The sequence below is a fragment of the Chiroxiphia lanceolata genome, chromosome 11 (assembly GCF_009829145.1).
Source record: "Chiroxiphia lanceolata isolate bChiLan1 chromosome 11, bChiLan1.pri, whole genome shotgun sequence".
Taxonomy (NCBI): domain Eukaryota; kingdom Metazoa; phylum Chordata; class Aves; order Passeriformes; family Pipridae; genus Chiroxiphia; species Chiroxiphia lanceolata.
In genome coordinates, this window is record NC_045647.1 from 21,515,389 (window position 1) to 21,532,275 (window position 16,887).

General features: G+C 40.0%; 1 protein-coding gene across 1 annotated transcript in view; it reads right to left on the minus strand.

The window, feature by feature from the left end:
* Positions 1-14,985: 14,985 nt before the first annotated feature.
* The window catches only part of SYN2 (synapsin II), a 179,590-nt gene continuing 177,688 nt past the window's right edge, over positions 14,986-16,887 (minus strand). Inside the window, exon 13 of the mRNA XM_032699341.1 lies at positions 14,986-16,067. Within this exon, the coding sequence (XP_032555232.1) occupies positions 15,932-16,067 (136 nt within the window). The 3' untranslated portion in view covers positions 14,986-15,931. The remainder of the gene's footprint in view (positions 16,068-16,887) is intronic.

Below are 16,887 nucleotides of genomic sequence, written 5' to 3' on the forward strand. Positions count from 1 at the left end.
CAGCAGCATTTACAACAGAATTAGTCAGACTCGCACTCAGCTCAAAAGACATGTTTTTTAAATTAAGCTGCAGTCAAAAAACAAATGAATTGAAATAACAGGGAAAAGTGTTTCATAAAACTTTGAAAAGTTCAGTAAAGGCCCAAACTTATAAATTCTAGAGTTCCAATGAAACCCCTTGTACTCATTTTTTTCCTCATCTCAGCTACCCTGTGAGGCACTGCAATGCCACTGCTTTAATTCCCAGTGCCTTTGGAATAGGACAGGGTTTGTGACTTAAATCATAATCTCACCTTCTTTATTCCGAACTTCTAATGTCTGTTACCACACCAAGGGTGCTGGGAACGATGGCAACACGAGGGGAGTGTAGGTGAGGCACACATGGGTCACCCCTGGGGCAGGTGTGCCCTGGTGAGGCACAGGGGGAGACTTTTGCACATTGTCCTGGCCAGATGCAGAGATTGCTCTGGGGAAGGGGAGGATGAGAGAACGAGCGTGGGCGGAACGCGGGAATTCACTCTGGTTGGCTGAGGGCTCTGCTCGAAGGAGAAATATGCTGACTTTTGTATGTATGTGATAAATGTGTTTTAAGAATAGCAGTGATTTCTTAATCCAGTTTTGCAAGTACAAACAATTACAATGCCTTGTAAAATAGTTGCTTGGATTCCATAGTCCCAATGTAACAAAGATCAAACTGCTTTTCAGCCCATGATGATCACTTTTACTCCTGTTTGAAGGAGGAGGGGAAGGAATACCAGAGTTTGAAATCAAATATCTTAATTACCTTATATGAACTTTTGGGAAAAAATATTAGAGATGCATCCTACTATTTTATTCTTTTAAGCACTGGTGGTTTTAAACACAGTGCTGCAAATTCCAGATGAGCTTTCTGATGCCCCACTGTATATTGAAATACAGATGATGAGCATTTTAGCTCTTCAGGACAGAGCAAACCAGTTTCTTCTTTAGACTTTCTACTACACTTTCTGGGATTTGCTGGACTATGCTGGTCTTTTTAAGACATGTGGGAAATCAAAAATTTTTATTGCTGTATGTATGCAGCTAGAGTTTGGTTTTAAAAAGGATTGGAAAACATAAAATGACATTTAAGCTCTATATGCCCAAAAGAACCCAAATCTGGATCTGCAGTTAGGATACAAAGTGTGCATTACTGAGGTACTGTCTGTTTAAGCCCAGTCCCTAATGAGCAGTGCTGCAGTGGCATCTGAAAACACACAGAAAATAAATCAGCCCAATGTGTCAGCAGGAGTATTTTTGTGTGTTTATAAGATAATCCCAGAACTGTTCTAGCATACGTGGTCTGAATTTTCTTGCATCCCAAGGGTGAGTTATTCCCCTAACAAGGCTCAGTGCTGAAGGTGTATATCCTTTTAAAGCAGGGATTACAGAATCTATGTAGAAAACTACAGAGTAAAAGTTTACAAAAAAGTGTTTTGTTTCTTTTATCTGGGATGCTCTAATGGGATCAGTTGAACTGCAATTGTAACTCTCCTATAGGTAGCGTAGCCAAGATCTGTTTCAGAGCCCACGGATGGAAAAAACCCAAATCCTGTTTCTCTTTTTCTGTTCCCTTGTTTCCCTCCCATCTTCCTGTTGTCAACTGGGGGAATTGGCACTGAGGTTGTGTGTGTGTGCACTTGGGTTGGGGCCTGAGGAACAACCCCAAAAGCCTCCTTCCTGCAGCTGCAATAAAGAAGAAAGTATACTCAGCCAAAGAACTTCACGTGACATTTTTAATTTTTAATTGTAAGGATACTTTTTTTTTTTTGAACTTGCAGTCATGTTCAAAAGGATTTTTTTATCGAAGGTAAAACACAGTGCATGATTCGGCAGTATTTTTGTAAGTCATTCAGGTATTTGTAGCCCGCTCTCTCTCTGTCACTCATTATTTTCTCTTTTTGCAAACCCCGTTCATGTGGTTTCTCACTGTCTGGACGCGGCATTGGTGCTCCAGCGGGATCGGCGGGATCCCGGGGGAGATCGGGATGGATGCGGGATTGAGCCGGGATGGCGCCACCGCCCCCTGCTGGGTGCCAAGGGAACGGTGGGAATGCTGGAGCGGTGGGAATGTGGGAGCGGTGGGAATGCTGGAGCGGTGGGAATGCTGGCCATTCCCGGCAAAACACCGCGGGACGGTCCTTCCTCCGCGCTGATCCAGGGAATAATTCACGGCACACCAGCTCCTCCTTCCAAGCTGATGAACGGCTTCGGTTTCCAGTGTGAAAACTACACTAACTAAATAAATTTAACAGCAGTGGATCTGTGGTATTCAGAGGAAACTGTATTTCAAAACTGAAAGAGAATTGAAGGCTGCCTCACCGAGATTTATGCCGTGTACCCACAGTGCTGATCTTCTAAAAAGCGTCTATTTGGCCTTTTCTTTACTATTTTGCGTTTTGCCATAATAACAAGCAGCTGCTCTAACAGACAATACAAGTTCAAATTCAAAACGTGGGTGTAATGGTGTAAAACTCTTACAAATAGCCACAAATGAATTTCCTGCTTCACAAAATCAATAAGATTGATCTCGGTGTTTGCATCACACAGAAATGGTAATGGATGTTTGCTGACGTTGGTGGAGCCGGGTGTGGCAGCAATTGTTGAGCTGGTGGAATGCCCCAGAATTTGGTGATTAATGTAAAGTCAAGGAGCTTCTCCCACATGAACGATGAATTAACAGCAGCTCAGCCAACGGTGTCATGACTGAAACAGTCGCTGGGTGACAAATCAGGAATTCAGCACACAAACAGTGCTGTTTTCAGGATCTCTGGGCATTGCACAAAGGATAAGATAGTAGACAAGTTAATTAATGTATCCTACTAATCCTCTTTTTGCTTTTGTTTTTGATAATATTGTAATTGAGTATTATTACAGAAATTTTCACGGTGAGTTTTGCTTTCCAATGATGTGGTAATTATATTAATATCAGGAAGCCTACAGCCAAAGGACAGCTACAGAGTATCTCCAGAGTACCGGCAATAGGCTTGGAAAATCCATTCTAACCAAGTTTACTGCAGAGAAGAGAGAGGGTGGACCTTCTATGCTGAAGTGAGTTTTTGGCATATGTTTTCTGTACACTGTTACAAAAGCTGATGTGCTCAGAGTAAGAAATAGCACAGGTCACTGAGTGCAATCACATATGAATTACTTACATTGTGTGCACTGGGAGGCAAAAGGCTGATGTGAACTGTCTTTCCTCTTGGTAATTGAAAAGCAAGTCTTTGGAGTAAGATGTACAGAACTGGTAAAAGTACATACATAAGGCTAAAAAATGTTTCTTTGCTCAGAGAGAATACTGAACTTTTATTTTTTTATTTTATTATTATATATAAATAATATCAAATATAGAAATATGAAACATACAGAATATTAAATAGATAATGATGGCATTAATAATTTAATATTATAGAGTTGATATTCTATATTAATAAATATATTAAATTATATGAAATATTAAATATATAAGGGATTTTTTTTTTTATTTACTCTTGGGAAAATCCTCTTCCTCCTCCAGAAGCCTTGCTAACACTTAGGCCCCCATGCTGTTCTCTAGATGGAGGATGCCACACAGGGACCGGGTGCAAGTGCAATTCCCTAAGGGCTCTGCCAGGGAACAGCTCACCTCCTGCACTCCAGTGTTCTCCTTGGAAGGGCCCTGCAGCCTCTCACCTGCTGCTGCCCAACGTTTGGTCCCCGAGGTTTCTATCTTTCACAAGGGAAGAAGAACATCAGTGTTCTGGAATGCTGCTCATCCCAGTGCCACTTTTCCTGTAAGGCAGCATAACTGCTCCTAGCTGGCAGTTACCTTGCTTTGCCGGATTTTTTTGTAAAACAACTCTTTTGAGAAGATAGCTGATGTCTTGGACAGAAAAGAGGCTTCTGGGGTTTTTTAAGTAGCGTGTTTCAACCACTCTTTAGTCCCAAAATTTTCATTTGTGTCTTGGAAACTATGGAACATATTGTTTGCATTTGGGAGAGGTGTTTTCTCCATTAGGTATATACTGACACAGAGTAATCCACCCTTCCATTTGTTTAAAATGTGAGTGATCCTTGTGCTGTGTAGCAATCAATTTTGCAACATTATGGCCTTTTCTGGTTTGGATCCTCCTTATAGAACACACACAATTTTTAGCCTTCATTGATACTAAAGTAAGTGTAATTGGTTTGTAAATGCATTAGACTCCTTTTGGTGTGGATTTCATGAACAGAAAATGCTTACCTTAGCAGCAGATTGGATGCCAATATTTCAGAGAGAAAACAGTCTCCTCAAAGCCCACTGTGTTTCAAAAAAGTGACCGACTCCTACAAAAGTGACAAATTAATTAAATTATTGTAAAACAACTTTCAATGTTGGTGCAGAAAGATCAGCTAAATAAGCAGAAAACCACTTGGTCTTTTGTGTGTGTGTCAGAAGCTCAGTGACTTTGGGTTTTGATCAGTTGTGCTGTTAAATCACTTTGGATGCTGATTCAAAAGGGCATGTTGCTGAAAACCACAGCTGGCATTAAGATAGTTTTCTAGATTAGATGATGGATTGTATTTCAGAAGTATATTGTGCAAACTGGGCACGAAAGTTACTCTCGACTTCATCATTATTTCATCGCCTTTTTCAGACTCACTGAACTCAAAACAGCAGACTTCAAAAATTGTTTTAAAGTTCCTCCTAAACTTCATGAATATGACCTAGAATATGCAAGTTCTTATTTCGGGAGAATGAACAGACTTTCTGGAACAGGGGACAATATGTGACAATGATTGATTGGTTTAACTGAATGCTTTTTTCCTTGTCTGCGTCAATTTTATTCCCATATGTTTGTAATTGTTCAGGAGTTTTCAGAGTCCTGTTCTAAGAACAAGGCTAACTGGAAATGTAGCTTTTAGATTTTTCCAGTTCTTGAGGACCACTGTTTAAACATTACACAGCCAAAAGGAAATGTCTGGTCTATCACTGTGATGATGAAATTTAGCTAAGGTCTGGTGATATATTGTTGAAGTATGCACAGACTGTTATTGCTTCCTGCCAGTGGTCAAGGAAGTGATTTAAATATTAGAAAGCAGGGACAGAATGGAAAGTAAGGTATGATGGGCTCAGTTTTAGTCAGAGGGGGCTGCAGTTCTGAGAGCAGAGGTGCCAAGCTGAGCGGATGCTGAGTGATGAGACAGAAACGTGGATAAAGGTGCAGGTATGAACTACCTGCAGTTGGATGTTGACTCTGGTACTCAGTGGCAGACCAAACAGCAGCAGTCTCCAAAAACAACTATAAATGTTCCTGAATCTACTATTTCCCATACAAACTGGCTGATTCTGTGAAGACTTAATACAAATATCCAGGTGGGTTCACTCAATTTTCACAAGTCTTTCTGGTGAGGAAAGAAACAGAAACATTCACCTTCCACAAGTAACTGGCACGGCTACAATCCTGTTTCAGAGGAAATTCTGGCAACCCTGCCACAGTATAACTCAAACTTAAACTTAAAGTAACAGGTGCAAACTCCTTGCTTAGGGGGAAGAAGAGAAAGACCCCAAGAACTGTCCAGCTGGGTCAACCCAATGGTCAGTATAATTCAGTATTCCATCTCTGACTAATGGTAATATGAGAGGACGTCAAGAAAAGCATATTTTATGTAGTCAAATTTGATAACCACGGTACTTTGGTGTAGTACCCAAAACAGAGAGTCCTGATTAATGATAATTTCCTGAAATGTTCTACTTTTCTCTTTGGACTTCTACAGAATTGAGAAAATTCAGGTTTGGAAGGCCAAAATAATAATTAAAAAAAAAAATTGCTAATTAGTCATCAGAATTACCAGGAATGTTTGCTCTCACAATTAAATTTTAATTCCAAATTAGAATTTCCTGTGCTGTGTGTTGTACTAACTTGCAGCAATGAGCTGGTAACTCACAGGGGAACAGCTGCTGAGCCCTGGAAACAAATTTCTTGGTGTTGCTGCAGAGAAAGCACAGGAATTGTGATGGGATCAGTGGGATCGTGGGGCTCAACACCAGCAACCTGTTGTTGAGAAGTGAAACGTGCCCATTTTGCCTGTTTTGTGTCTTTTTAAGAGAAAGTGTTAGTGAAGGTTTCCCATCTTCCAACCGGAAAGCAAATGGAAACACATTCCTCTGGATTGCTGAGTCACCCGGATACCCCGAGCCAAAAGCTGATGCAATTCTCCTATCACCGGAAGATCTCTGGGTAATCACAGACACACCTCTTGTTTCAATAGCTTTGCTGAAGGACTCCGATTCCTCAGACCTAACTCAGCGTGTACAAATCACATTCTTGTTTTCTAATCCCAATCTCTGAGAATGAAGGTTTAAAATTTGAGTGACAGATATCTAAGGAAACTTCTGTCTCTTGCCATGGAACTCTAAGGTGGCTTGTGCACAGAAATTCAGGGCAAAAGCACTTCTAAGAATGGAACACTATTCTAATATTTTGATGTGTGTGTTGACTTTCAACACTAGTTGAAAGTCTTTATTGTGGCAAACAACAGCACAAAATTATCTATTTTTAATTGTAGCAGAAATTATTTAAACTTTGAGTGTAAACCAACAAATTCTCCATTTTCAGTCACTTTTCTGATTTTGTACATAGCATCAGATTGTATCATTTTAATTAAGTAATTTCTCTTTGTGACTAAGTTAATAATGTTTTGTTACCAATGGAATGAGGACCAGCAATGTTGTTTCATTTACTTTGTGATCAGCTTGATTCAGGAGAGACAAAACTGTCCAAAGAATGTTAAGCTTGACCTGGTAATAATTGTGGTAAAAACTGTACCTCTGCATCAAAAGAATAAGCTCAATGTTAGCAAAATGTTAAACTGGCATTTAAGTTGACTAATGTAAATGAAAAGCTACAGGCATTTTCAAGAGAGTTGAGAGAAATGAGAGATCAGTGTATAGCTTGTTTTACTGTTAGAAGCTGTCCAGTTTAAAAAAAAAAAAATTGATCCTCCTTCTTCCACACCCGTCTGCCATAATTATGTAAAGAATCTGGATTATGCTTCCGACTCGATTTAACTGTTTTATAATAAGTCACAAGCATACCTTGCCTACTTGATGATATTCCTTTAAGGCTGTGCCAGTCTTTCCATTATTAAATCATGTTTAGTGTTATGTACTTGTTGCTTAAAAAAAAGTTCATTTCAAGCTTGAACTTGCTACACATTCTCAGTTAGCCATATGTGTGAGGGAGCACAAAACCCATCACTACTGTTTAGCAACTTAACACACTATTTTCCAGTTTAGTGTAAATTTTGGCTTTTTAAAAATGTGTATCACAATGAGGTCTTTAGTGTGTTAATGGGGAGAAAAAGCACAAAAATAATTATCTGTATTTTGTAACTATCCATATTTTGTGACTATGATCTCTGTGTTGCCCCTATATATTCCTCTCTTCCCACACCCCATCATAAATCTGACCATTCATAGAAACCTGAGTTTTGGTTAGATCAGGAAGCAAGAAACAAATGAGGACAACCTGTGTGTGGGGAGTGGGAAGGATTGTAAGTTATAAACACAGCAGTTCAGATACACAGGTAGGAACAGGAGTCCAAGTTGTCCCCTCTGCTATTGACTTGTTGGTTTATCTGAATTTCAGAATTAGATGGAAATTGAAAACATCTGTGGGCCTTTTTCCAGCCTTTTTGGGTGCAGATTTTCCATACACATCGCCTGTGTCTCACCCCACATCCCAGAGGAACACAGGCACTTTGCAGCTCGGTATGACTGACCAGTCCTCAGAAATTTTTAGTGTGGAATGATCTGTGTTTTGTTGACCAGGGTAGAAAGTTTTAATAATGAAATTAATGTTTCAGGAGTGTTCCAAATGAAACACTGAGTCCTTTATGGGTCACTACCTGGAGTTCAGAACTGGTCAGTGCACCTGCTCCCCTTCTTCTAAGTTCTTTGCATGACATATTGAAGGTCGGAAAATGTTGATTTGAAATATCTACACCTCAAAAAGATGGACCAAATACACCTCTGAAAAGAGTTACTGTAGGGATAGCAAAATTCCTCTTCCAGGCTTTGTCCTGAAGAACAAGTGTCCAAGTAACTTTATCCAGCAGCTCCATTTCCCAGTGTGCTTCTGCTGACTCCAGCAGCATCCATTTTTATGTCTTCAGTCTAAAAACTGACCTGCTCTGTAGTCATTCTTGGACATAGTTATACTTTAATTCCCATTTTTCAGGATGGAATTAAAATTGCATTCAGTCTTTTCATTCAGCCAGTTTTTATTATCTGCTATTGATAAAGAGAACTCAGGCCAGTTAAGCCTCCAGTTTGGTTTTTTGTTTTCTTGTTTGTTTGTTTTTTGCCTTTTTTTGTTTGTTTTGTTGGTTTTTTTAAATTTTTTTTCTTGTTTGTCTGTTTTGGTTGTTGTGGGTTTTTTTTTTTGGAGGGTGGGAGTGGGGACAGCTTTTGTTTGGTTTTTTTTGTTTGGGTTTGGAGGGGGGTTTAACCAATTTTAGGCTTTTGCTGTAGTCAGAGAGGTAGGCTAATGAACTCATCCTAAAACCTCTGCTGGGTCGATTTACTATATCTGTAGGTCTGATGTTGTGAAGAGCCCTCACATCCAAGCTCTCAGCTAACTGTGCTAACGTCTAACGTTGGGTGGAATTGCCAAGTGGTCTCTTATCCAAATACTTCCTAGGCTGGGGACTGCTAATCTCTGAGATCAGGGATAGGTATTCTGATGTGGCTGGAGACTCTAGACAGTTAAATTCACAGAAATCCACTGAAGGCAGTTTGCTTTTCATATGTTGCTGAGGGCAAAATTTGGCTTTTTGCAGTTTGAGGGTGGGCTGTTTAACCTGACAAGTTTCAGCTTGTTCAATTATAATTTAACAATATATTTTCCCCATACTTGCTGTATTCCTCCCAAGAGATGCTTGCATCTCCTTGCTGCATGAAAGGATGCCTGCATTTAACGTGCATATTAAATAAGTCTGTAAATTCTCACATAATTTTACATTTAAAAGTACTATTTGAGGTGTGTGTGTATATATAATTTTGTTAGATGCATATATAGAAATAAAACAGTCTTTGCTCTTCCCTTTTGTACCTCCTCAAGACATGTAATCTACAAAGCAGGAGAATTGCATGATAAAATGTGCCAGAGTGGAATGCGTAATTATTCCAGAGGAGGGTAAGTCAGTTCAGAACTTGTACTAACATTCTTAAGGGCAACAGGAGTCTTCTTGCCATGAAATTACATCAGCTCTCTGTGGCCCAGAGTCAATGCACATGCTTTCCCTTTCTAGTAAAAAAAAGGTGTGAAAAATGCTAATGTCTTCAAAAATGTACCCTAGAACAAAGCTGAGTAAAGGAATATATATTATAGTGTAATGTTAAATTGAAGTTCACTTCCAGGTGAAGGGGAGAAGAAATTGAGACATTGTACTTTTAAAACAACCATTTTGCTTTTTCAATAGATTAAGTCATGACTTGCAAATAGACAAAAAACCATCTAAATAAGAAAAAGAATGCTTCCTTGATCCTAGTTCAGAGACATTCCCATAACAGGTGGGGCAGAGGCCTTTCAGTTACAGGTCTCCTCCATATACCCAAATTTGTTACAAGTCCACCAAGCAATGAGAAAAGACCTTTTCACAGTGAGTCGCAGTGGGTGCAACACCCATTTTCAAGTGCTAAAAGACGAATGTTTGGTTTGGATTATGCAGTAACAATATCAGGGGTAGAATCCATTCTATATGGAAACTACCCAGTTCCACAGGAGTTTTAAGGTGAAGTATCCAGCACTGGCTGCTAAGACACTGAAATTGTCCCCAAGACAACCAGTTCACTGCAGCCCAGCACAGCTGGGATTTACCATCATTTCTAGGCAGTAATTAGTCCTGGTTCAGTGAGTGGATTGGGAGTGACTGATTTCCATTTCCCCATGAGGAGAGGGGAGGAAAGGAACATTTCCTTTTTCTTAAGCTGGAGTACCTGGCACTAAGAACTGTTTGGTGGATCTATTGTGTGAGACAGATCACACGTGGACTGTGAGTCCCTGTGTCACCCTGGCAGCACGGTTTGTTTGCACACTAAATTCCAGTGGCAGCCTTTTCGCAGCACACTATGTTTCTTACTACTTGAGGCCAGTGGAGTTTGTGGGCTCAGGCTGTGCATGACTGAGGATAAAAAAATTGTACATGGGGAAAGCATGCCTAAGATATCCCCATTCTCATGAAACTACAGTCAACACGGGTTGCAAAGAAAGAAAAACGTGCAAAAAGCAGAGACTGCAGCAGTTTGGCTTGAACCAGCCAAAATTATGAAGTATTTAGTGATGATAGATAGAATCAGGATAGCAATCTACTGTTTAAAGGGCCCATCTGGAAGATTTACATAATCACCAGTTGGAGAGATCTGTACAATAGATCTCCAGCTAGAGCACCCTTGGCAAGTGAGGTGTTGGCTTAAGGCATTGTGCACTTAGTGAAAGGATGCTTTGCCCCACTCAGCTTCAGGGGAGGAGGCATGGTAGGAGTGAGGCTGTGAGATGCTCAGGGTTTATTGTGGTGGGTGGGAAAGAAATAAATATCTCCTCTCACATCAACATATTTTTCTGATTGTATGAAATTTTGCTTAATAGTCCCAGCTCCCACAAACAAAATGTGAGGAGACTGAAACGTCAGAATTTTATGTGAAATATCTAAGGGGCAGTGGAAAAGAAGCATCAGCTTATCTTGCTTTTCCTTAGTGGCAGAACTACTAATGGTCCATGTTAGTTCTTAGGATGATCATCTTCATTGTTCTTACAGGAAAAAGAAATCCACACTTTAGGTTTTGCTAAAACCTCAAAAGGGAACATGGTACACTAATGAAGCACAGCTCCTGTTAATTTTAGTTTCGGGCATCTGAAGTACTATCTAGAGTTTCTTCACTGCAGAAATTCCGTGACCGATGGAGCAGATAAAGCTGTATAATTTTAAGTCCTTACACCACCTCACCTCTGAAAAGTGCTTGTCACTCAAACACTTGTAACAGACTTCTGAGAAGTAGCTCCCAAACTAAAAAAGAGTTAAGTACCAGCCCACATACACTACTTGTTTCTTTTCTTTCTTTTCTCATCTGGAGAGACAACAGTTCTTTTGTATTGACTGTGTAGGTGCTTTTTAAATCTACAGAATCTTTTACCAAAAATTCATTTTTAGTTAAGAAAGCTAGGGAAGAACATGAACAGTCAGTTTCCATTTTTTACTGCTTACTGTCACTATCTTCATGGTGTTGGGAAGTGCAAGGCAATGATGAAAACTCAAAATCTTGACTTTAAATAAAAAATGGCTCCTTAGAGCTTATAAAGCCTTGAAGCAGAATTTTGCTCATTGGGACTGGTCAGAGAAACAGGAACATGCGTGGAAAGCAGAAATAGGAGAGGAGAAAAATGCTAATAAAACCCACAAGTAATGAGTTAGCTCCTAGCCAAATCCATTGTCAGGTTACCTTCCATTTTACCTGTTACCATCCATTACTTTCATAGAATGGAGATTTAGCTGTAAATCCAGGGACCCTCTCCATCGTACACATCCTGTACTGGGAAACTGCAGTGTTAAATGATGTGAAGTGGATCAGTTTTTAAACACCACATCTAGAAAGAATTAAAAACTCCAGTCCCAGCAAAAGCCAAAAATTCTGTTAATTTTATTTGTTTTGTTTAAATTGATCCTCTTTCTAATTTTTTGTATTGTTATTTGTGAGGGGAAATAACCCTCAAACATGTTTCTCCTGGATTATCTTAATGTCAAACAGGGGGATAATCTTTCTGTCATTCTTCCTGGCTTATTTTAAATTTAAAGGACTTACTTGATGCTGTAGACATTGTTTGAATTCTTTCTCTTTTAAAAAAGTTTAATTATCATTCTTAACATTGAGTTAATTTTTGAGCTGCAATAATTTAATGACAGAGGAACGAATCAACGTGGAATATTTTCCCTTGAAAAGAGGAAAAAGTAGAGGAAATAAGAAAAATGGGATTTTTGAAATTTGGCTGCATACTTACATAACTGAACGTGCATTTACAAAATGAATGACTAATTTTACATGCTCACTTTGAATCTTTCAATACAAGATTTAAAAAACATCTTAAAAATTTGTGCTCGTTTAGAAATGTGCGTCTAATAAAAGGCATTTCCATGTTGGAGACCTGTATTGTTTTTCAGAACTTAAATTCATCTGTAGTGGCACCTGTGATAGTTTAGGTGAGCTTTCTTAAATTGCTGTGAGTGAATAATCACTCCTAGTTACTTTTGGTGTGGAAAAATAAACTCTACTAGCGCTCAAAATTTGCAAACGCCTCTTTGTTTGCAGCTAAACAGCTTTGTTTTGCCAGGGGAAGCACAAAGGCAGAGCCCAATTAAGCTGCCTCTTACTCTGTGTTGGAAGTTGGGATGGTTCTGAAGGATGGGACAGCTGAGTGCCCAGAGAGAAAAGGAAACTCAGTCCCAATCCTTGGCCTTTTTGGATCACCTTTATCTACCCTGCCCAGCCTCCAGCTGGTGTGGCCCAGGTCCCCGTAGATCCCATCTCATCCGTGTGGCTCTCCCGGTTCCTGAGACAGATGGAGATTGGGCTACTGAGATATGACACCTAAAAAAGCACTTGAGAGCTGGGCTGGACTTATTCAGCCTCTTGCTTCCTTGCTGGCAGCTGCTTTTGATGGACAACTCGCTGGGAACTTTGTTTGTAGTGTTCAACCGAACAGTGGCAACAGCCCTGTCTGTGCCCAGACAACATGCCCTGACTTTCTCAGTTCTGCAAACAGGAGCTTTATTGTACGTGAGCTGGTCATGGAGCCAGTGCTGGCTCAGAAAAGGGACTTTGTTGAGTGAAGTAGGAAGTATGCAAAGCACACACAGTGTTTACAAAGTACCTTCGTACTATTTTGACTAATTTTTACTGGAGAGTTAGTGGTTGTTTCAAAGCTAGATTAGTCACTCTGACCATAATTACAATCTCTTGAAATCTGCTTCAGTGTTTTGAATTAGCTTCAGGCCTAATGGTCAGAAAGTGGCTCCGTCTCAATCTCAAGACTAAACTGGATTAGTAGCTCTTGTAGCCTTCACACTATCCTGATTTATAAGTGAAAGATGAAAAAGGATGGAGTGCCATGCACAGAAACCTGTGGTATTGTAAGCTGCATTTGTATGGAAAGGTGCAAATGAAGTACAGTCCTTGTGTTCCTGGGCTGAGGTTCATAGAGATGAGCAACCACAGCCACTCCTGTGTTACCATCTGTGCATCCCTACACAGCATTCCACTGGATAAATGGGTGTTCAGAGCTTGCACATGAAGCCGAAGCACAGCCTCTTTAACGAAGCAAGACAAAATGGGCTATCCAAGATTGAACAGACTTTTCGTAAAAACTCTTTTTTCCCAGAGATTAGTATTTTGGAGATGTGTTATAGATTGCTCAGAAATGTCTTAAACATGAAGCACTGCAGGAGGAACACAAGCAGGCACCAGCTTGTGTGCGACACGCTTTAGCATGCTCGGAGGCATAAAGAAGTTCTGGCATTGTGGAGAGGCAATGTGTTATGTACATTGTGTGGGAGGATACACCATACAGATTTGATTGCATCATCTTGCTCTCTTTTTTCTTTCCTTTCTTTCTTATTTTTGTTCCAGATGGTAAAACAAAGACTGTAGTGAAACCCATTTTCTCCCAGGAAGAGGTGGGAGGGAATTTTACATGAGCGAGAAACTTTGCCTCAAGTAGAAATCTGGGGCTGGACTAATGAACTACCTGTAATTCATATTGTACTAAATATTGCTGAAACTAGGCATGTACTAATCATGACACATGCCAAACTATGCATAATTACTATGCTTTCTCTGTAGCAGTAATTAATTTGTGTTAGCAACTTTGATTAATCTTTCTAATCTAAAAGTAAAGTGCCTCTCAGACATGAAAGGCTCTGTAAGTGCTCGAGGTTGTTATTGCAGCCCAGTGGAGAGTGTTTCAATTCAGTGAGGGGGACAAAGCTTGAAAAAAATCAAAGTATAGCTGATATATATGAACTAATATAAACTCTTAACTGTTAAAGCATTCTGTTTTTGTCACAGAATTCATCGACTAAACTACAGGCTTCTGTACACAGTGCATTCATCCTGAAAGAAGAGAGAATTGTCAGTGAGTAAGAGAGCTCCTCCGAGGGTCATTCCAAAGGTGGGGGACTGAGATTCCAACTTACAGAGGGCAATGCTCTGTATCTGTTTCCAATGTTGCAGTGCAAACTTACCCGGAAATTCCTTTTAGTCTTCACCTGCATTGTTCTGGGCATGGTTGTTGAACTCTGGAACAGAGTCGGGCCTCGCCGTCAGTCCCCAAAGGTGCCAAGTGTGTTGGCTGTGAGGGATTTGGACGTGCCTGCTTTTCAGGGAATGTGTGCTCAGGTCCTCAGCCAAGCCAAGCCTGCTGACAGGCAGAGCCACCCGAGGCTCGTGTCCGAACCCAGCTCTGACATCACTGCACAGCCAAGTTTCCATCCTTCACTGCCAACCTCCCGGCCCCAGCCAGGCTCCTCACCCAAAGGAATCCAAAACTGCTGACAGGACTGATGTCAGCAAAGGTTGACTCTGATTTACCCAGGCTTCATAAACTACCAGATCTACAGGAGCTAAAACTTCTGAGGCAAACAGATGTGTCTCTACAAACCCATTACAAAACCCATTTGGTTTTTAAGTTACTGTTCTCCCTCAGACATGTTAATATTACAGTTATTTTTTTCTTGTTTCCCCTTTTAGCACCATTTCCTGGCAAGGAATACTGTGTCATAGGCAAAAAGACCCAATAATCTTTTGGAAATGGATAATCTAGAGATTATTAATGAACTTCAGGTTGATTTAGAATTTTTTTTTTTTAAATGCAGCTACTACCTCAAAGTCTGGGATCATTTATGTTTTCACAAGTTAAATATTTTTAAAAGACACTACTCACTAGAAAATGTAAATGTGATTCCCAGAATTTATACATTTTTTTTATTATGCTGATTCAACAAAGGAATTAATTGTGATAGTTTATTTTCTTACAGCTGTGGTTTGTGTCCAAATATTTTATAATCATAAAGCTACCCTTTTGATATCACTCAAAATAGACAATATATATTGACATTAAAACAAGCTTTGTAGAAGACATTGTTTTTAAATCAGGCATGGGACTTTACATTTATTAGAAGGTGTTCACAAAAATGGGGGTAACATCATGCATATTCTTTGCAACTAAACCCAGTTATGGTTACAGTTTGGAAATAAATTTAAATAGACATATGGAGATACAGTAGTACATTTACACTCTATTTATGACATTTATTGTACTGATAACTCTCAGCAATACATCAGAAGTCTACAACCAGCTGATGGGAGGATTGTATAAGGAGGAAGAAACTGCTTCAATTTCTCACATTATTTATGTGGCTTGACAATGTCAGTGTGAATTGCCTCCTAAATCTGGGAGGCAAGAACAAGTCAAGACTATACTTTTGCGGTACAAAACATTTACACACAAAATACACATGCATTGCAACGCACTGGGAATGGGTAAAGCAAGGAGAAACCCATTCCTCAATGCTTTATTAACACAGTTCTACAAAGGAGTCTCAAATAGGATTATATACTTCAGTCACAGTAAGGCCACAATATTACAATGGATAAGGACCTCAGACTTCAACATTCTGTGGTAGCAATTGAACCCTTCATTCTTTATAGATGTTTATACATGTTCCTGGATGGGATCTCATCAAAGTCCTCCTGCTACTTATTTTTTTTCTGTAAGTTTAACATATTGCTTAATACAACAGTTAGCACAGTAGAGAAGGGTACTGGCACAGGGAAAACAAAACCTATGGAACATTCACGGAGTTTTCAGACTATATGTTGGGTGCATTTAGATGAAGCTAGCTAATCAGAAAAGAGACTAGCAAAGGATTTCCTCAAGTTTCGGATGGTTTCAGCTTTTGCTTCGTCTTCATTCACAGATGACCGGAAGAAGGAGGATTCTGTGAAGCTGAAGGCGTTTGTCAAAGACTGAGACTTGCTGCAAGACAAAAACACAACAGGTTTGGTCTGGTCACATTGTCCCCCGGCTTCTGTCCATTCATCACTTGTGCCAGCGAGGAGAACAGGAAAATCACTGAACCACAGAATGTGCTCAGCTGGAAGGGACCCACAGGGATCATCGAGTCCAACCCTCAGTCCTGCACAGGCCCATCCCCAAGAGTCACCCCCTGTGCCCCAGAGGATCATCCAAACCCTCCTGGAGCTCTGGCAGCCTTGGGGCTGTGCCCACTGCCCTGGGGAGCCTGGTCAGTGCCCAACCAGCCTCTGGGGGAAGAACCTTTTGCTGAGATCCAACCTGACCCTGCCCTGGCACAGCTCCAGGCCATTCCCTAGACAGTGAACAAAATGGGCATTGACCACAAGCAACACAGTTATGGGCAACCCACTACATTCATCCTGCACTTTGACTTAATATCTGAGGAAAACATTTTTTTAAGGCACACACTGGTGGTTTGTTTTCTTTTTACAGATCTGAAACATTGTATTCCAATAAACTGGATGGTGTAAATTAGAACCTGAGAAAAATGGGGGCCTGCCTACTAAATCCAAATCACAACTGAACATGGACAATTAATAACTGCGTTTGTTAAGGCTGAAAACAGTTATGCACAAAGAAAAATTAGGTATATTGGCAAGAGTTTGAAGAATGAATCCGAAAGTTGTAATGTGCTCTCTCTTTCTCTCTCTCTCTACATATTGGACATTAGATCCTTAATGGAGGTTTAATGACAGTTTATAGCTTTAAAAAATACTGCAAATCAGATATAATTTTTCTTGCCTATAGGTAGTTAGTCTAG